The 20,709-nt window shown below is 40.1% G+C and overlaps 2 protein-coding genes and 1 long non-coding RNA gene across 4 annotated transcripts; 2 read left to right on the top strand and 1 right to left on the bottom strand.

The window, feature by feature from the left end:
• Nucleotides 1-3,920: 3,920 nt before the first annotated feature.
• LOC120545014 (PR domain zinc finger protein 12-like) lies at nt 3,921-7,919 on the top strand. Of its 2 annotated transcripts, none has more exons than XM_039778939.1 (5): nt 3,921-4,261; nt 5,794-5,984; nt 6,132-6,287; nt 6,547-6,661; nt 6,821-7,919. In XM_039778939.1, the coding sequence occupies exons 1-5, from the start codon at nt 4,042-4,044 to the stop codon at nt 7,336-7,338; spliced, it is 1,200 nt and encodes a 399-aa protein (XP_039634873.1). In that variant the 5' UTR covers nt 3,921-4,041; the 3' UTR covers nt 7,339-7,919. The 2 variants fall into 2 exon arrangements, with proteins under 2 accessions (XP_039634873.1, XP_039634874.1); XM_039778940.1 differs by having other exon boundaries at nt 6,905-7,917.
• Nucleotides 7,920-9,204: 1,285 nt separating this feature from the next.
• LOC120544937 lies at nt 9,205-10,275 on the bottom strand. The gene is made up of 3 exons (XR_005636606.1): nt 9,949-10,275; nt 9,534-9,620; nt 9,205-9,442 (listed from the first exon to the last, which is right to left on the bottom strand). It is a non-coding gene; the product is annotated as an uncharacterized LOC120544937 (long non-coding RNA).
• An 834-nt stretch (nt 10,276-11,109) lies between these two features.
• fbxw5 (F-box and WD repeat domain containing 5) lies at nt 11,110-19,252 on the top strand. Its single transcript, XM_039780378.1, has 9 exons — nt 11,110-11,220; nt 13,095-13,290; nt 13,424-13,581; nt 14,168-14,351; nt 14,443-14,591; nt 14,681-15,185; nt 15,322-15,469; nt 15,833-16,045; nt 17,045-19,252. Exons 2-9 carry the CDS (start codon nt 13,104-13,106, stop codon nt 17,328-17,330), a joined length of 1,830 nt encoding a protein of 609 aa, XP_039636312.1. The 5' UTR covers nt 11,110-11,220; nt 13,095-13,103; the 3' UTR covers nt 17,331-19,252.
• Nucleotides 19,253-20,709: the final 1,457 nt, after the last annotated feature.

The raw sequence follows: 20,709 nt of genomic DNA, 5'->3' as shown, positions 1-20,709 counted from the left end.
GGACCCTGAACGGCCCCATACCGTCCACTGCATTGATGCGGTGCAGCTGTTTCCAAATCCAGCCCTTGATTTTGATCCTCTTCTCTGTCTTTAATTATTTATTTTTTTACCGCTGCCTCCCCGAGGACACTTCTGACCTGGGGGTCCTTTGTCGCTGTCTGATTTAGTTGTTCCCGGATCATTCACAGACAGGTTCAGAGGCTTGATTTTTTTATTTTTTTATTAATAAGAACAATTATTGGGCTCCTTTTTATGCTGCAGCATTTGAACAATCAACATAAACAGGCATTTAGACTATGATACCATATGCTCCGTGTGTGTCTCATTTATTTAAGGGGAAAGTGACAAAATCATTTTATGCTATTTAGACTGGACTATTGGCTACACAATATAATGCAATTAAATATTACATCACAACAATCGGACTTTAAAATGTACCAAACATATACACACAGACGTTGTTGCAAGGAAATAATACACATTTGATTCAGCTGTTTTCGTTATTTTGTACATTATTTAAACAGTGTTGTGTTCAGTGGTAGAAAGTTTTACTGTACTTAAGTATTTGCGCTTTCTGCTACTCTATGCTTGTACTTACATACTGCAAATCTGAGGAAAGTATTGCACATTTTTAGTCTACATTTTTTTTATCAGCTACTTGTTGCTTTGAAATGTTACCTTAAAATATATTATCAACTTATAAAATATGTTGCATGAAACAACAATAACATAACTTGATGGAAGGAGCCACTCTGCACAGTGAGTACTTTAAATACATCTATCACCTTGTGGTATTTCTACTTTTTCTCCCAGCACTGAGGCTCATGCATCAACTACTCATGAACGGTTTTCTCATTGAGCCTTATTGATCTGTTTGGAATGTCTGTAAAAGAGCAGTGGGGGAAGAAGAATTCAGATATTTTAGTAAAAACAGCAATACATATAAGAGTCATGCATTCAAATGTTTACTTAAATAAAAATAAATTATTAGCTTTGAAATATACTCAGTAAAAGTACTCCTTATGGCCCATTTTAGAATAATATGCTATTGGATTATAGGTATGTATGCACTAATGTGTAACACTAATGTTGCAGCTGGTAAAGGTGGAGCTAATTGTAATCTATAACATTAAAACAATGTATTAGCTGGTTATATTTTGTATTTATAATTTGAATTGGCAAAGCAACTGAAGCTGTAAGACAAATGTAGTGGAGTGGAAGATAAACTTACAATGGAATTACCGAAGTGCCTCAAAATTGTACTTGAGTCAGTGCTGGCTACTTTCCACCACTAGTAAAAAAAAAAAAAAAAAAAATGGAGAAATACAATGAATCAAATGTATGTGGAGAGTGGTGTTTTGCATTTAATTGAGTCTAGTTTTTTAATGGTTGAAGAGAATAAATCCACTTTTCCAATTTAATATTTGAGGCTAAACAATTTAAAACCGATTTCCCTCGCTGTGTAAATTGAGGTAGGCCTACACAGCTCCTCCACATCAGGCAGGTGCCCCCTCTCCCCGTCCTGTCCAACAAGAGAGGGGGAGAAAAGCTTTTTAGGGGGGAGGAGGGACTTCCAGCACCTCTCTCACCTTTGCAACAGATGAGCCGATCTCCAGTCTCCTCCACACTGGGACAGCTACCTTAATCTGGTTTTAATGACCCTGCCGAGGATCCCCGGAGACTCGGCACTCTTTCCTCCAGCTGGTTGGACGACAGCAGTTTGCAGAAGTGTGTGTGTGTGTGTGTGTGTGTGTGTGTGTGTGTGTGTGTGTGTGTGTGTGTGTGTGTGTGTGTGTGCACGCGCGCGTGTGTGTTTTCCCTGCAGAAAGTTAAGAGTGAGAGTCGCTGATTCATAATGTGACTAGGAATATTTTTTTAGCCACGTGTGTTTTAATGGGGATTATAACTCACTTTTTATTCGGATTGATTGTTATTTTCTAAGGCGCAAAATACCCACATACAAAAATGCAACTTTTCAAGCAAAATCTAATCGTTTTATTTTATAATTTGTCTTTTACTTTCGGTTATTTTGTCATTAAAGTTTAGACGTTCGCATGTATTATTTTAGCATGACCGAGTCTATTTTCTCCACTTTATATTCTCTCCTGATAAGCGTTAAACTCTGCTATTTATCCACAAACAAATGCCTTTCTTTGATAGGTTTCCCACCAGCTCTTTGAAATAAAACAATTACCGCGTTCTTTGTGCAATAATTGTCAATCATCCACATTAAATTGATAAGCTTTAAATGGACAGAATAAAAGCTTAAATTGTTTTACAATGAAACAGCTAAGCAGGATGATTTGCTATTGCTGACATGCCCGCGGCTTTACCAGCTCCAGATAATGCCATAGGTTAATGCATAAATAAGCAAATCAAATCCATGCGTTACCCCAATTCAATTCATTTAATTCCTCTTTAATAAAGAAGCGGCCCCACCCCCCTGTCCCCCACCATTTACCTCGGATTTGTGCGATGAATGCTATAAATGTAAATCAATCTAGATGAGAAAGAATCCCGTTGAAAGGGAGGAGAAATTTCATCTGGGAAAAGGAGACAAATGTAGGAGGGGCCCGCTCATAAAAAGCAGCTGTTTCACAGTAATCTTTTTTCGTGCCCTGTCACTCACCTTGCCTTTTCACTATCTCCTCAGCTCAAAAAGAAAAACCCTCCGCTATTGTATTTAGTTGCCATTTCTTCTTTCCCATTACATTGCCATAATCCATATTCGCCCAGAGAGAGAGAGAGAGAGAGAGAGAGAGGTAAAGAGAGAAGGAGAGAGTGAGAGAGAGAGAGATAAAGAGAAGAGAGAGTGAGAGAGAGCACAACTTGCCTATTTTTGCGGACAATCCCCTTGTAGTTGTTGGAGTGAAAAGAGGAGTGCATGGATGTCAAATTGTCCTCAAAACACCATGAAAGATTGATTTGCAGCACTTTTCAGGGCCCTGACATTACTCGGAGGGGAGCTGAATAGGAAACCTGTGAGCCGGGGATGGAATAAAGATGTCCTCTCTGCTGGAAAAGAAGGAAAACTGCCCATTTAGCCCCAGTCCATCAAGCCCGAAAAATAGGCAAGAGAGGAAAAAACACAGAGGACTGTGACTATAGAGAAGAAAAGGACCGTATATACTCATCTAAACGTTGTCACAATACCGAGCGGGCTCCGAACATCCATGAATATTAAACCGCTTACCTCAACAAGGGCTTGAAAAAGTGAACCACGTCAAAGCAGCTTTGCATGCGAACAATGCTGTAAAAAAAACGTCACGTCGAGTTTGTTTCCATTCTTGTTATTCCCGCGCTAACTCCTTACAAAAAAATTAATATTACCACCGCATGAATACCAAATGCATGAGAAAAAAATGGGCGAGCAACTCCCAGACTCAATGACCCAGAAAAACTCATCACAACTCATCACTTAAACTCACAGAAAATGTTCTTTATTTTATTCTTTTTACATTCTCATACCCTGTTGCATATTTTTTTTATGTCCTTATAGCCTACTTTTAAACAGCGTAAAATGAATATTCATATGTGCTACAGAGTGCAGCCTATACATTCTGTTCGCTTGAATCTATTTTTACAACCCTCTTAGGCTTTTTAAGCACTTTTAATTCTGAAGGCTTTCAATCTTTAGAATACTTAAAAATGTATTATGCATTTTAGTCAATCAGCATGTATTTGCAGCTTTGCACAATCATGTTGCATTCATTTAAAGTCCAGCTCTCTGCAGGATTTACTAAAATAAAGTTTCTCTCTCTCTGCTGTGCGTTTAGAAAGTGTCTGCTGGTGCGTGGCGCTGCAGCGGGCAGGTCCCCACGGTGAGGGGTGTGTCATTAATAAGTAATTAGACAGGGCTCACCCTGGCCACCTATATAAAGAGAGCCTCGCAGCCTGGCAGGGCAGCTTTACGCACAGACAGTTTGGAGCAGAAGGACGCACTGAGGAGCAGCTCTGGGTGTCCACCTCTTCCTCTACTCTTTTATCGCTCCACTTGCAGCTGTTATCATTTCAGGGTTTTCTGTTTTTTTCATTTGCGACATGGGCTCCGTGCTACCCACCGACGCTTTGGCTCTCAAGTCTGGATTTAAGTGTCCGAGCCGCTCGCTGTCAGACGTGATCACCTCGGACATCCTGCACAGCTTCCTGTACGGCAGGTGGAGGAACGTGCTGGGCGAACACCTGGCGGAGGAGCGCCAGAGCGGCAGCAGCCCCAAGACCGCCTTCACCGCCGAGGTGCTGGCTCAGTCCTTCGCCGGAGGTAGGCTGACATGCTGCTTTATTATGGGACTATTTTATTTCATTTGAATCCTGATTGTTTTATCATATTGTCGTATATGTTTGGAAGTTAATCATTGCTGGTTTGCTGCCTAATTTTAGAGATTTCTTACACGTTTTATTTAAGGTAATGTGTATTTTTTTATGGAATAAAAAAAAAAAATCAAGATTTGATTACAGTTTTAATGAAACATATTTTTTCATGAAGAATGTGCTTATAGGCCTATTAGATCATTGTGCAATTCCACACAAATGTGCATCACCGAAACCCAAGAGGAAATTTTTTTTTTATTTGTCCACTAATTTAGGCATTTCGTCCTAATAATACCGTCACATAAGGCCTATAACTTCGAGAAGAACTGCACCAGAAACTAAAATAACTTTTGCTGTCCGTCTCATACATTATTTCCCAAAGTTTCTCTCACTAACTTGTTGCTGTTTTCAGCATTTTCCCTTCATTTTGCTGCTTTTATTTCGACCCATTTAACGCGTTTACCCTTTCAGAGTTTGGAGACCTCGCGTTCAGAGGCTTGTTAGGCGTGTAACTGCCGCTGATTGAAAGACGCAGGGCATTAAATTCATTTGGTTAACTTTGTGCTTGACCTGGGAAAGTTTCCACTTAAACCTCGAGGAGAGAAAGGTTTCCTTTCTTTGAGATGTCCCAGGTTTTTATCCCGCATTCATCAATCTCCGGACAGTCTCTTTTCCTCTCTTGGCAGCTATGGGGCTCCGGAGCTTTTCTCTTTCTCTCTCCTTAAAAGATTTGCTGTTCCTCGCATAATGCACCGTGAAGGCTAAATCTAATGCTATTCATTGCATGTCAACCATCTAATCGCCTTTCCATTTTTTTGTTGCAGAAATTCCTGAGTCTTTTTAACAAGTCCTCGTTTCATTCAGCGCAAATTTATTGCTACAAAGTTCTTAAAAGGATAATGAATTTGGAATTAGCCGTTGCTTTTCCAGTAAACTTTAATGAATATCACATCTGAAGCATGACAAATTGCTGGACCCTGGGCAATAGAGGACCATTTAACCCCTATTCTGGCCAGCTTTTTTTCGCAGCCTAAAAAAAAAAAAAAAAAATCTTTGATTTTGACATTAAAGAAGCGCACGATTCCCCCCCCCCCTTTTTCCCTTTCTGGTGTGGATGAAAATGCTTTCCGAGGGGGTTTCTCTGCACAACAAAAACTTTCAATTCAACCAGATAATCGAATTAAACGGAGGATAAGGTGTAGCTTAATATTTCGTGACTAAAATAAGATCCAGTCCATTTGCTGCTTTTAGGACTTTTCCAGCAATCCTGTTTCATGGGACGTTTTGGCATCTACTCCCCTGCTGAACAACAGATACTCTGCTTTATCGGAATTACATTTCTGTGCAGTTTTGCTCGTGCACAATTTTATAGAAATCGATTTGAAGCTCAGTCTCTATTTCTAACATCTAGGCTACATGTTTTAAAAAAATGTATATAATATATATATTTTGCATGCTCATATTTCTTCTTTATATTTGAAGAGGTGCAGAAGCTGTCCAGCCTGGTGCTGCCCAGCGAAGTGATCATCGCTCAGAGCTCGGTCCCTGGAGAAGGACTGGGCATCTTCTCAAAGACCTGGATCAAAGCAGGAACCGAGATGGGCCCTTTCACAGGCAGAGTCCTGTCCCCTGAACACGTGGACCTGCTCAAGAATAACAACCTCATGTGGGAGGTGAGTTGAGAGACTTCAGTTTCTGATGAGTCTTGACGTCATTCATTCAGCCTGCAGGGCAGTAAGATCCTGTGCTGCTGTGCTTGAGACAGCCTATAACTTCCCTATAATATTGACGCGCTTTTCCTCGCCGTTCTGCGAGCTCAGGTGTTCAATGAAGACGGCACGGTGCGCTACTTCATCGATGCCAGCCAGGAGGACCAACGCAGCTGGATGACTTACATAAAGTGCGCCCGGAACGAGCAGGAGCAAAACCTGGAGGTGGTGCAGATCGGCAGCAGCATCTTCTACAAGGCGGTGGAGGTGAGAATGAACTTTCTGTGCATGAGGCCTGCTGGAGGTCTGTAAACATTGACTGGGCCTTCAGTGGCTTAATGAGATTTTATTGACGACCACCAATAATGATTTAAATGTCCTCTGGAGCAGCGCCGCCTGGTGGCCACAGGGAGAATTGAGTATATGATTTCTGTAAATTGATTGTCAGGTTGCAGCAGTCACATAGCAGCAAATTGAAATCAAATATTGATTATCTGACCTTTGACCCACTTCCTTCCTTCCTCAGACCATCCCACCAGACCAGGAGCTTCTTGTCTGGTATGGAAACACCCACAACACATTCCTGGGAATCCCTGGAGTTCCGGGAATAGATGAAGAACACCTGAAGAAAAGCAGGAATGGTGAGTCATTGGATCAATATCAGGGCCGTTACAAACTGTTTATTTGTCTGCGGTGTCATTGCTTGAGTGAGTCTCATTAAGGCAAACACCTGTAAGCCAGTTTATTTCATTGTGGTTCATTTTCAGATCAAAATGTTTGATTCTTTTTTTTTTTTATAGAAACAAAACATGCAGCTACACATCAGCAGCCCCCATTTGAGACCAACTTAATCTCATCTCCCTCCTCTTTGTTTCGTCTCCCAGATGACCCCCACTCCTGTGACGGCCCTTCCTCTTGCTCCCCACCCGCCTCCACCACCACAGCCGGTCGGATGCGCTGCGTCATCTGCCACCGCGGCTTCAACTCCCGCAGCAACCTGCGCTCCCACATGCGCATCCACACTCTGGACAAGCCCTTCGTCTGCCGCTTCTGCAACCGCCGTTTCAGCCAGTCGTCCACGCTCCGAAACCACGTGCGCCTGCACACCGGCGAGCGGCCCTACAAGTGTCACGTCTGTCAGAGCGCCTACTCCCAGCTGGCGGGCCTGAGGGCGCACCAGAAGAGCGCGCGGCACAAACCGGTGGCGCACGCCGCCGACGTGTCATCCAAAGTGTCCTCTCCTCCCCCACAGATGGCGGCCATGCCCCACCAGCACCAGAGGCCCCTGGTGCACCACATCCCCACCATGGTGCTATGATGACAGAAACACGGAGGGACAGTCACGCAGAACAACGTTGCACTTTAGATTATAGCTGTAGTGGAGAAGTAAAGCAGATGACACAGGCCGTCACTGAGGAAATGCATTGGCTGATGTCACAGTAAAGCATCTCACAAAAACAATTGAATACGTTGCCTTATTTTTATTGCTTGTTTCTTTGTGATCAAAATTCCAGCAGAAATATGTTTTAATGATTGTCTGTATTTTGGAAAGCTGAAATAGCCTATGCTGAAAAAATGATTAAAGATTATACAAATAAATTGTTATTATCTGTGTAATCTTTGAACCAAATGTCATATATATCACTATAAATGTGAGACAAAACAGATGTTTTCTACATTTTTACAGTGTTTATTTTGCATCACATCAGGTCAGAGATGTGTACAGTAAGTAGAAACTAAGGGACGTGACCACCAGTGTACATTGTTACAGCTGCATCCTTCCACACTGTAAACTGAAATTGTCACTTTAACCTTGCACATACCGTATGCTATACTGTTGTGTAATTGTAAAATTGTATTGTATGCAAATGTACATGTGAATGTAAATACATTTGTGCTTTCTTCTATTCTAAATAAATATGATATGATATTACATATGGTGGTAATTATTGTAGTAACTCACCCATCAAAACACCTGTTGCTGCTGTAAAGGCTCCCATCCATCATACTGTAAACTCTGAGCATATAGTCAATTCCTGTTTTGTCATGTAATGTCAACATTATTAGAAACACACTTTGCCAAGGTCCTTCTAAATAATGGTTTGTTTTTGTAGGTCATATTAGTAGAATGTTTTGAGAGGTGAAATCCAGAAAGGTGATGCTTTCCCTCAAACCATTTTCTTAACTGCCTTTCCTGTTCAGCATCACAAGGAATGGGACCCTATAGTACACCAGTAGGTAAGTGGTGGGGTCAAACCCTAGACAGGTAAACATCACATTGGCCAGCAGGTACAAATGTGTTTTATGTCTATGTTAGATTTGTGATGGACTTGCAACGTGTCCAGAGTGTACCCAGCCGTTGCAACTATATAAGCAGTTGGCTGCTCAATTCTTACAGACAAAGGTAATATTTTGCTTCATAAAATTATTTTTTTAAATTATGTATATTTTATTACTTGGAGTGTTCATACTGTCAGTGTAGTTATGTGGTTGGTGTGTGTGTGTGTGTGTTTATATTGATGTTTTAATGAACTGCTCGAAGGCAATTTTCCACCTTTGTGGACATTAAAGTTCTATTTTTTTTCTATTCTATCTTTATTGAAACACTTTAATGCACATAAAAGTAGCTATAAATAGTTGGTAGATAACAAAACTGATATTTTATGTATGTCAAAGAGGTGGAAGTATTGAAAATGGGTTTTTATTTTATACTTTATGTGCACTAAGTTGTGAATGCTGACCATCTTTAGTAATGAAAAGTTCCTTAATGTTAAGATAGTGATTAAAAACTGTGAAATATTCTCATTTAATATCTTAATTATTTAAAAGTTTTTCATCTTAACTAAACCAGTGTTCTGCCTTTCTTTAGTCAACAGGTAATTTCAGTTATTTTGTCTTCCACATGATGGCGCCAGATAATCACAAAAAGAGAGTCTCATTAGAGAAAAGTGGTAGCCTGACAAGCCCAGACCCACATCAAGATTACATTTGCTGCCGCTAGGGTGCGTCTAGATTTCTATAGAAAAGTGGGCCTCTCCTGGAGAAACAAGGTAAGGACGCTTTAATGACAGATACTTACTTGATCTTAATAACAATGTATTTGATTAATTTGATTAATTTGCTGTACCACATTGCATTTCTACCATATAAATGATTTGTACATACAGTAGATGTAAGCCACTTCTGAGCGACTGCAGCACTTGTCTGCTGTCAAACATCATCCAACTTCCCAACAAGGAGTTTTCGGACAAGTCATCATTATAACAAGTACAGAGCAACACAGATCAATGTGCTGCAAGTAAATACACTTCAGAGATAAATAAGGTGGAGGGGAAATTTGGGCATCTCTTCTGTCCAGAGGAATTAGGGAGGATTTTGACTGGATGTTGTTTCATCCATAGAGACTGTCCACACTTTCTGCCCTGCAGAGTGAGGAAAACAACACAGTTTAGCCATCAGATCTACATAGATCATTATGCCAAAATGATGCCATTTCACCCAAACAAGGAGCACCTTTACACTGGTTTTGTCATCCTGCTGTTACCCTGTCCTTCGAGGAGCCACAGCAAGAAGCTATCCACTCAGCGGCATTGCACAGAACTGAAGGAAGACAGTGTGAAACAGACTTGAATTCCTCTTTTATCTGTTTAGCATCAGCCTCACTGCGCCTGAGATAATGTTGTGGCAGGTAACCTGATCCCACCCCTATCAGGTTTACACCTCCATTTTACACCCAATCCTACTATGCATTTCATGTTATAAGTCTTTACTTTATTAAAATGTGTTTATCCCCACAGTGAAAAGAATAAAGCTTGGGAGCAAACATGTCATTCATCACAATAACATCTAGTTAATAAAACCTGTTTTCTACAAAATTGTCTGTTTAAAAACTTGGTATAAATTTATATCAGAAAGTTTGAATACTTACCAGAGAATAGCAGTCACAGCATAGTTCCACTTTAATTTCTTCTTTACTTAGTCTTGAAGTCATCTGTTCCCATGTGGTCAGTGTAATGATGTGTGTGCACTGACACTGCAAGACAATGACACAGCGTTTCTTCAGTTACAGAGACTCTAGTACTCCACTGGCTGATGTCAGTGAACTGAGGGCCACCACACAGATACACAACGTATATTTATATTATAACTGTTATTTGTCTTTTTCCTTAAAGTTCCCATTGCATGTTTACTTCAAAGACATCAAACCGAAGAACACAATGAGATATTGCCACGGACAGTAGCCTAATTAAGATAAGAACAGTGTATACATTTATGATAAGGGATCATTTCTTACAATGTGTATAAATAAATAAAAACTAAATACTCATATGTCCATCATGCGGATTTGTTTGTAACAACAACTGCAATCAAGGTGCCAAGACTTCGATGTCTCTTTGTCAGTATATTTCATTATATAAGAGACATATAGTAACAAAATGATTGCATCATTTTCATGCACACATTAAAATCTCAGCTTCTTCTTCTCAATTTGCAAAATTCAACTGAACTCAAAGCTGGGAGTAGAAATGAGGTTGTAAGAAATAAAGCAAAGGAAGTCTTACCATTTCTTTCATAATTTAACAAATAAGTAAAGGTTTTTACTAGAATTACTTTTCAATCATCATCATCATCATCATCATCATCATCATCATCATCATCATAATCATCGTGGTATTTGTGTGTGTTTTAGTATTTACAAGTAAAGAAAAAGAAATTCCTAAGAATAAAAAAAACATAGTCTTTCTGCTTCACTACAAACCATGTCAGTAAATCTCAGGCTTCATCTCAGCTATATAAAATTAAACATATTGAATACATTATTTAATGGGTGCAATATAGCATTGATTGGCGTTTCTCTCTCAGTACTACATTAATCTAATAACTTTGACAATGTTGATTTTGAAAATAAAGATCTAAAAATAATAATATAGGATGATCTGCACCCTTCAATAAAGGAAATGAAAAGTAAAGAAAAGATGGCTAATAATGACGAAAGCTCTTCTGGCTATTATCAAAGAATTTCTAAGAGATGATTTAATCAAATGCTGAATAGATTGACTTGGCCTTGCTGGAGCGATGATGCTGTTATCTGTTAGTAGAGTCCTGTCCATTCAACGCTGCTGCAGGATTGTTGTCATTTTTCTGTGGCTAGCCTTCAGCGCTAGTTTGATTTTCTCTCCAACATACTTTGATCCAGCAGGTGGGTCACAGTTTATGTCGACAACTTTGTACTGAGCCAAGCTGATTAACTCCTGCAACGAAAACATTCGTTTATGAAAGTAACCGCTTGTTGTCAGAAATAATTGTCGTGGCTAAGAGTTGAAAACAAATGTGAGCTAACAGCTAGCTTAACGTTAGCTCGATAGACGCATCTGGCTAGCATAGCTTTAAATTAAGCTCGTGACTGATTTTGCTTAAACACACACACACACAACACACAAACGTCTACTAATAGCCATCAGATCTTTAGTTAGTTAATTATTCGCAGGTCACTAGGGATGCTATACAGTCTGCTTTCAGTGTAAACACAGTAACTTGTGATGAGTTTTACGCACAGCGCCAAATATGTCCATGTTAGGTCATCTTCACACGGCGGTCGGCTGTTCAAAGAATAGCTGGAAAATTTTACTCAAGGTTAGATCAGGGTACTGGTTAATTTTTTATGAATTTTAGTTTGCATGGAATTTCTAACGTCATACGCTTGTTTTAGCTTGGAAATGAGAAAATGCCACGCTGACTAACATGGCTCTGTTCCAGCAGTGACTCTGCTTTTGCACATATACCATACTCCTCCTTTATACTGCCCTTTCTTTGACAGAAATGCACCGACAACATAACAAACAAACATAATGACGATTGCTACTCTGACAGCATGAGCCCTGTCAGTGCTGTCTCTGCACTGTAACACACACCAGTGGAACTCAGCTGTCAGGCTCAAATTAGTCTAGTGAAAGTTGGGGCCTCAAGTTATTTATGGATGCAGGGGGCAAAATAATATGACTGATTTCAGTTTTTTTTCTTCTAAAATCCATGTACATTTTCTCTATTTATTTGACAGTTTATAGAAACAGGAGTTATCGATTAATTGAAGCAATTGCAGCCCTAGGTTGTACCATAGCATTTTAAGTTTGGCATCATCATGTGTTTCCATTGTTGCAGTTCTCATACTTTTATTTGATCAGAAGTATGATTTATTTATTTTTTTTTTAACTTTTCTTGAATTCAAAGGTATTGTCAAGTTTCAAGTCTCAGTATAAAATATTACGAAACAAGGGAAATTAAGCCATGAGGGTTTTCCACCCTTTTCTACTCTTAAGAGGGGATTTATATTTTTGAAGTTGAGCCCAGTATTTCTCTCTGGAATACACATTGAATGTGTTTTTCCAGTACCAATTCAACATCTGGAATAAAATAAAACATTTTAAACATACCAGTGAAATATTATTGTTAATTTCAGCTTTAATTTATTTATTTTAAGCTTTTGCAAAATCAGTAAGTTAGAGGCCTTCTCAGTGTATCAGAGTCAAGTATTAAATTACTTTAGTCAGGTTTGAGTTCAGGTCATGCAGTCTTTGTGTCCACCTCTGTACTTGACTAGATTTTAAACAATAGATAATGAAAAAAATCATAGATTATGTCTTCCATACAGTGGTAAAAATGTCTTGATGCCTTCCTAAATGGTGGCACATCAGTTGGCCAGTTACTACAAATTCATGACGTGCAGTCAAGTTTTGTTTAAATCCACAGAACTTTATTTTATGTTTTAGTGGAGATCCCAAAGTTTTTTTGAGGACATCAAATACATCAGGCTTAGTTTTGGGTAAATGTGTATAAAAGGATGCACAAAAGAAATGTTCCATTTGATTGAGTGGTTCAGACATAAAAGATGGTGTGACTTTTTCACATCATAGCTTCAGTGTAACAAGCTGATACAGAACAAAATGCAATAAGATGATTTTAACAACCTTAAAGCTACTTAAGGGGAAACAAAAAGGGAAAACTGTATGTTTAGGGGTTGAATTTGCTTTCACATAACATCACACTGGCCTACCTGTGTTGTCTGTGTACACACAGGATGTTAGGATGGAGTGTGGCCCAGTTCTGCCGGACAGCCTGGTGTTGGAGATCTTCCTGCGTCTGCCCCACGATGCCGTGCTGAGAGTTGGTCTGACCTGCAGACAGTGGCTGGCTGTCTCCAGAGATGAGTTCCTTTGGAGGGAGCTGTTCTACAGCTACTACCGCATACCACGCTCTGTACCCCGACACCCAGGTAAATAATTATATGTTTAACAGAAGAAATCAAAGGCTTACTCAGTATAAAAGACACTGGTAACCGTATTGTGTATAGATATTTAGACTGGTTGCAGCTTTAAAAATAACCCTCCTGATCTTCCTTTGTGCAGCGGCTGTGTCGTGGTACAGGGAGTTCCGACGTCTGTTTGACTGTATCCCCTGTGTGGAGGTTCAGACGCTGAGAGAACACACTGACCAAGTCCTCCACCTGGCTTTCTCTCACAGGGGTCACCGCTTCTCCTCCTGCTCCAAAGACTGCACCGTTAAGGTAGGGATTCAAAGATTGTTGAGCTTTCATTCCGGGTCTTATTTTCTTACTTTCTGCCAGTGTGACAAGTGATTGTGTTCAGTATTGGGTTACCTAACTGTGGAGCTTTTCTCCTCTCTGGTTAATGGTAGTACTGCTGTAAAGTACACACTTCAGGGCCAAAGCAAGTTCCAACAGGTGAACCTAAAATAGATTAAAACATCTTGTAAACACGTGTGTCTAAATAATTGATTTAGAAACTCACAAAATGAATGTTATAATAATAATTATTTTTGGCACTTCCTGTGTTCTTATTGGATTTTTGGTTCTTCGAAGCTGCTTCAAATGAATCTGGAACTGTTGTCAAAGCAAAGTCCTTAGACCCAAACCTGCAAAAGTGAAAACTTACTGACACTAAGTTCGATCACGACATTTTAGGGTAAACCCATACATTTTCAGAACCAATTTAAACAAATATTCTTTGTATTTTTTGTTCATTGTTCAGCAGTTTTCAAATCATTTTCTTCTCTGATCCTAAATCAGCTGTCATCCTCCTTCTCATCCTCTTACTTCTTTCCAAACCTGACCTCTGGCTTCTTGTGTGCAGCTATGGGACACAGAGCGGCCAGATGGTAATATATCATTGGTGCACAGCTCCAGCATGCGGCAATTTAACTGGGGCTACACCCAGTTCTCCCAGTTCAACGCTGACGACACCCTGCTGCTCGTGTCCGGTGTCTACCTGGGCCCACACCACTCCTCGTCTGGGGAAATCGCTGTCATCAGTCTGGGTAGGAATCAGAAAACTAATCCCTCTTTGTCTTTCCTCAGCTAAGAGTTTGTGTGTGTTTCCAACCCATTTTCCATCTTAACACACCGCAGAAAATTACACGCTGTTGTCGCGTGTGAGGAACAAGCCGTACGATGTGTTTGGCTGCTGGCTGAATGAGACCCACCTGATCTCTGGGAACCTGCACTGGATAGGCAACATGACGTCCTGCTCTGTGCTTTGGCTCAATAAAGCCTTCCAGGTGAGACCCAGTGCAGCAGATAAAGTTTCTTAGAACTTATGTCAGTCAAAACTGTCAACACTTATTGATTAATAAAAATTCTCCGACAGGATGTTGAATCAGAGAATGTCAACGTAGTCAAGCGCCTTTTCAAAATCCAGAACGTCAATGCCAGCACCATTCGCACAGTGATGGTGGCCCACTGCCGTCGTCATGACAACCCAGACTTGCTGCTGGACTACGAGGCTCAGTCCCAGGCTCGAAGGCAGAAAGGGCAGCAGCAGCAGCAGCACCAGCCCCTCCTCTTCGACCTGGGAACCTCGGGCAGTGACGAAGAAGATGAGGAAGAGGAGGGGAGCGAGGAGAGCCAGAGGGAAGCAATGCTCGGCACTTGCCGCCTTCCTCAGCCCACCATCTCAGGCCTGGAGCACGTTATATATTCAGGTAAAGTAGGGCACACAGAGTTGGCGATAGAGACTCATGTGGCTAAGATGATGGGCAGAGCCCACACAAAGGCCCCTGACCTAATTGAGCCTTCTGAGCCCGGGGAGGGAGAGGACAAAACTTACTTACTTTTCACAACCGGCAGCCTTACATACTCTCCTCACCAGATAGGTAAGATGGCTTCAAAGCAGCGGATTTAAAGCTTAAGCATGCCGATATAATACAACTAATTTATGAAACTTTGTATAAGAAAGATTCCACACAATGCTGTCAGACATCTCATGTGGTAGTCTTTGTCCCTTTCCAGGTATAAAGCTAATCAAGCCCGACCAGATGACCACTTGTGGTCCAGTGCTCGGGGAAGAGCGGAGTTCAGTTGAGTTTTTTGATTCCCTGGACCATGTTATTGATATCCATGGACACATCATTGGTATGGGCCTTTCTCCAGACCACAGGTAATTAAATAATGTATAGATTCAGTATGCTTTCATGTAGAAAATAAGCTATATAGGCTCATATACTGCAATGACGACATAAGTGGCCGAATGCTGCAGTGGCTGAATGGGAGCAAAGGATCTGAAATGTTGTGGAAAGCCTTCCCAGAGGAGTGGAGAAGCATATTAATGCCCATGGTCTTCGATGAGATGTTCAGCTATCACATATGGATCTAATGTAACATACCTTTGGCCATGTAATTTAGTATCAAACTGTTTTTACTGTATTTTCAGAGCCTTAAAAGTCTTTTTAAAAAAGCATATAACCAATTTTTCAGATTACGTTGCCATTGACTCCTAAATTTACTTCCTTTCATTCATAAGGTACCTTTATGTGAATAGCCGGGCTTGGCCAGCCGGGTGTGTAATCTCTGACCCCATGTCTCCTCCTCCCATTGCCGAGGAGATCGACCTGCACGTCATCGATCTGAAGAGTTTGAGGGAGGAGAGAAGGAGCCTGCGTGCACACCGAGCCTTCACGCCTAACGATGAGTGCTTCTTCATCTTCCTCGACGTCAGCAGAGACTTTGTTGCCAGGTAGGAGGCCGTCTCATTTTTCCAAGAATAGATGCAGCTTTCACACATGCAGCCCTTACCATTAATGTGCTTGCATTTTAGCATTAAGGTGTCATGTATGATAAGGGAAGTGATACTGCAATGGCAGTACATTTTTCACCACAATTTGACACCTCATGCCGTAGAAACATCTGTGTTCTCATACTGGCATATTGTGTGGACAGAAGCCTCACAATGCTCCTGTTTTTACATATGATGGCTGTTATTTTTAGCATCTTTCGCTGTTTTGGCATTTGCATGTGAATGCTCACACAGTTTTAAAATAATGTAAACCCGTAGCTTGTATGAATGACAGAAGCTGTCATCATCACTGGAACAGCTGGGGTAATTAATTTACTCAAGGTTGCAGAATGTATTAGTGAAAGCACCTGCACTTACAAGATGTAAGAGATACACTTACTATACCAAATTTGAGCTTTCATTTAGTAGCAAAAGAAGAAGATGGAGATTAAATGTTCCTTTCAGACAGTGAGGAAACTCTGCTCTGTAGGATGACTTTCTCATTGGCCACACTGACTGATACATTACATAATAAATTTCTGAAGAGTTTCCGCTCAAAAAAACTATTTCAGAATAGAAATCTTCCACTTGTATGTAGCTTGTATGTTAGCCAAACTCACCCACCACAGATATAAGTGTATTTGTGTGTGGGTGGTGTTTATTAGCCTGAGTGATAGTGTTTGAGAGTCTTGGGTGATTTCCAAAGCTAATGAGTGACAGGAGAACTGCCACAAGCCACTGAGCAACCACCCAACCATTATCTCTCTAAATGTGCATGTGTAAGTATTATTTTAGGACAGACTTGAAAAATGGTATGCTTTATTATTTATTTTATTATATGCTTAAATATTTAAATACCACAGAACCCAAAACATTTTCTAACAAAAATCAATCAACAATGTTGAAATCATTTCATTTTGAAGGCTTTGCTGACTTATCTCTCCACTCTCCTATCCGTAGTGGAGCAGAGGACAAGCACGGCTACATCTGGGACCGTCACTACAACATCTGTCTGGCACGTCTGGCACATGACGACGTGGTGAACTCAGTGGCGTTCAGCCCCGCTGACCAGGAGCTGCTGCTGTCTGCAAGCGATGACTCTACCATTAAAGTGTGGCGCTCACCGCGCATGGTTCGCCTGGCGCAGGCCCCCTCCCGGCCGCTGAGGCCCCGCAGCCTCCTGCCGTCCTGGCTGGGACGCAACAAGAACTCAACGTCTGCCAGCAGTGTGAATGGAAAACCATGAGTCAGGTTGGAAAACACTTGCTGTGGGAAGGAACGTTTGATCTTTTCCTCTGTGGTGTGTCTATATATATATATATATATATATATATATATATATATATATATATATATATATATATATATATAAACACTCATGTATATTTACAGTGTGGTTACAGTCAGTTGTTTTGCTTGAGCTCACCGTGTTGTGACACACAGCAGTGCTTGGTGTCTTCAGCTAACAGGAGACGGGACTTGTTGTGACTCAGGGTTAGACACAAGAGAGCGCCGTTGCACCAGCAAAGGACAGAAATCACCACACACTCTGTTGGGCTGTTGTCAGGAGTGATTTGAAATGTTCGCACAGGTAGATAGTGTAGCGCTGACACCTAAATGCACAAGACAGACGTCCAAACGTGTTACCCAAGAGATGGTGTTTGTCTGTTTTTTTTATCTGTAACGTTGTGTCTGAACAGGTCAAGACTCCTGGACCTGAGGTGTAAATGTATGTAAATGTCTTGCAGAGACAGCACCTTATGTCCTGCTCATCAGAAGCAACGTGCTGTAACTGAGAATTACTTCAGAACTGTCTTTTCTTATTAATGGATATTTCCAATTGATGTCTTGAGTATGAATACCCTAGAAATCCTGTTTTGAGATCATTATAAAACCATTTAAAACCAAAAGGGAAAACATGTAGCCGCATATACTGCAGTCTGCCTTGGTTTTTAATTACATCACATCTCATTGTTTGTGCCCCAGAAATGAATCATCACTATTCTATTCAAAGTAGAATTATTGAGTAATTTAATCTAGAAGAGTTGTTGACTGTGAACAAAAAAAATTTTTTGTGTAGCTCATTGTTATTTGGGCCTATATTATATATAAATGTATTTAAACACCCTTTTTCATTTGTAGCACAACACATAACCCTTTAGTTTTGTCAAAAGACTCTCTGACACATTAAGATGAATCTCTGAAATTGATGTCCCCTGGCCATTTTTTAAATTTAAAAATGTATGGTTTGTTTAGTTTCCAAGCAGAACCCCACTTGAAGTCTAAAATTGCTACATTCAGTGTGGGGTACCTGGATATCCAGACCCTGCATATGGGTAACCTAGAGCCGTTCTGAATTCACTTCACAACTTCAAATTTGTTATGACATTTAATAAATACATTCAGTAAATTGCCGTTGAGTTGTAATTTTGTTGAAAGAACAGATAGTACACAACAATAAAAACAAAATTCAAGTTACAGAAATGTCACCCAGTTCTTTAATTTAGACATACAATATGTTTGTAGTACATCTTAAAAGTACAACAGGATATATTTTCTTTAGTATAACTAATGATGCATAATGATTTAAAATGTTCATGCAGACCAATATTGAGAAGGACCGTGACATTGAGATCAATAGAAAAAGTGGGGGAAACGGCCTCTAAATGTTTGTGTACATGGGTTACCCCTTAACTTCCCGTCATGTCTGTAGTCCTTCAAGGTCCTTTTAGTTCTATTGCTGAAGGACCGGTATAAAACAATCAAAACAAAAAGTAATGCAAGGTTTAGGTACTTTACCTGGTAGATATTTGTTTCAGTGGAGATTCCCTGCTGAAGGAGGTTGTGATCAATTAGAAAAAAACTTGAATTATGATTGTGGGTCGTGTCATTACCTGGACAAAGTCAACTGGTAGCATTTGCATGTCACATTTTCAGAGAAACCTGTGGGAATTAGTCACTTCATCAGCAGATTCTTACCACACATTGAAAAATATTTCCCATGTTTTCAAATGTGTGTAATAAGTCATGAACTTTCTCCTTGGTTCCCTTTTAAAAACTTTGGTATCTGTTATTTTTACTGTAGATCCATCTTGTTAGTCATGTTTCCTGTCTTCTAATGTAATTTTCCTTCTCCCCTAAAAATAAAACGCATGCCCTGAAATACCAGAAGTCTGGAAACGTGTCAGATTAATATTCTATTCTACTAGAAAATGTTGGTTCTTGGGCCATTTTTGAAGCTTTCTTGTTACTTTTGATCTGTTTGGCATTGGTATGAAAGGGTCAACACAGGTTACCATGGAAATTACAGGGTACGATTGACTGCATACAGTAAACACATTAGATAGTAATGCTACTGTAGATATTTGTGGCAATTAATAGTTATCTCTAATTTAAATAATTTTTTTCTCCATTGCAATGAAGCATGGATGTTATTAAAGGTACAGTGTCCGACTTTGAAACTCCTCGTTGACAGCCATGCTAACATGCTAAGCTTACAGCTCGCTGTATATATAACACAGTGGTACTTTGAGCTAAATGTTACACTAGCATGACAACATGCCCCCAATGACAATGCTAACATGCCGATGCTTAGCAGGTATATTGGTTACCATGTTCCCCATCTTACCTTAGCCAAGTACAGCTAAGGATGATGGGAAAATCAGTAGTTCTGATTGTATTTGGTCATAAACCATAGTGCTGCAGCCATAGAAATAAAATAAGAGAACGGACATTCCCTTTCAAATCAACAACAAGCAACAGTTCAATGTCCGTTCTACTATTATTCTTCTATTGCTGAAACTAATGATTATTTTCACTATCAATAAATCTGGAGATTATTTTCTTGATAAATTGTTTGGCTAAGATAAAATATAAATATAAAATCACCATTACAGTTTCCAAAGTGCAGGAATACTTTTTTTTTTGGGGTCAAAATCCCAATTTAAAAAAATGTTTTTATGGGATAAGATTTTCAACAGACCATGCACACTCATCATTCACTTATGTAATCAAAATGTCCACAGTCCACCAGAGAGAATGGGCTTTTGTAAAGAAATCCAGCCGTTGAAAAATGACCTTAGTGTTTAGACAGAAACTGACCGCTCTCTAGGGCTTTTCCCATATGCCCCGCCCGGTCTGTCTGCTTTAAAGGTCCCATATTTTCAGGTTCATACTCATATTCTGGTTTTCTACTATAACATGTTGACGTGGTTTGATGTCTGAATATATCTGTATTCACCCAATTGTCTGAAATTCTCTGTTTTGGTGCCTGTCTCTTTTCGCCCCCCTCCCGAAAAAGCCCAGTCTACTCTGATTGGTCAGCATTTCTGGGTCTTCCGCATCAGCGCTCAACAAGTCTACTACCATCAATGCAGCCGAGGAATGACTGTAACGCACTGTTGCGACACTTTCTACATCTACATAGTGTAGTTGTGACATCACAACTGTGCAGACATTCTGACGGCTCGTCTAAAGTTAGTTAGCTAGTTTCTGAATACGGGCTGTGTGCATTTCTTTGTGGATGGAGCTTTTTGATACTATATCAGTATTTATATAGCACCTCAACCTGCTTTATAATAAGAAAGACATGAAAATTTCACTTTTTACAATATGGGACCTTTAAC

This window comes from Perca fluviatilis, chromosome 17 (genome assembly GCF_010015445.1).
Source record: "Perca fluviatilis chromosome 17, GENO_Pfluv_1.0, whole genome shotgun sequence".
NCBI lineage: Eukaryota > Metazoa > Chordata > Actinopteri > Perciformes > Percidae > Perca > Perca fluviatilis.
The sequence above is the reverse complement of the archived record's forward strand: the minus strand, read 5'-3'. Positions and strand labels throughout refer to the sequence as shown.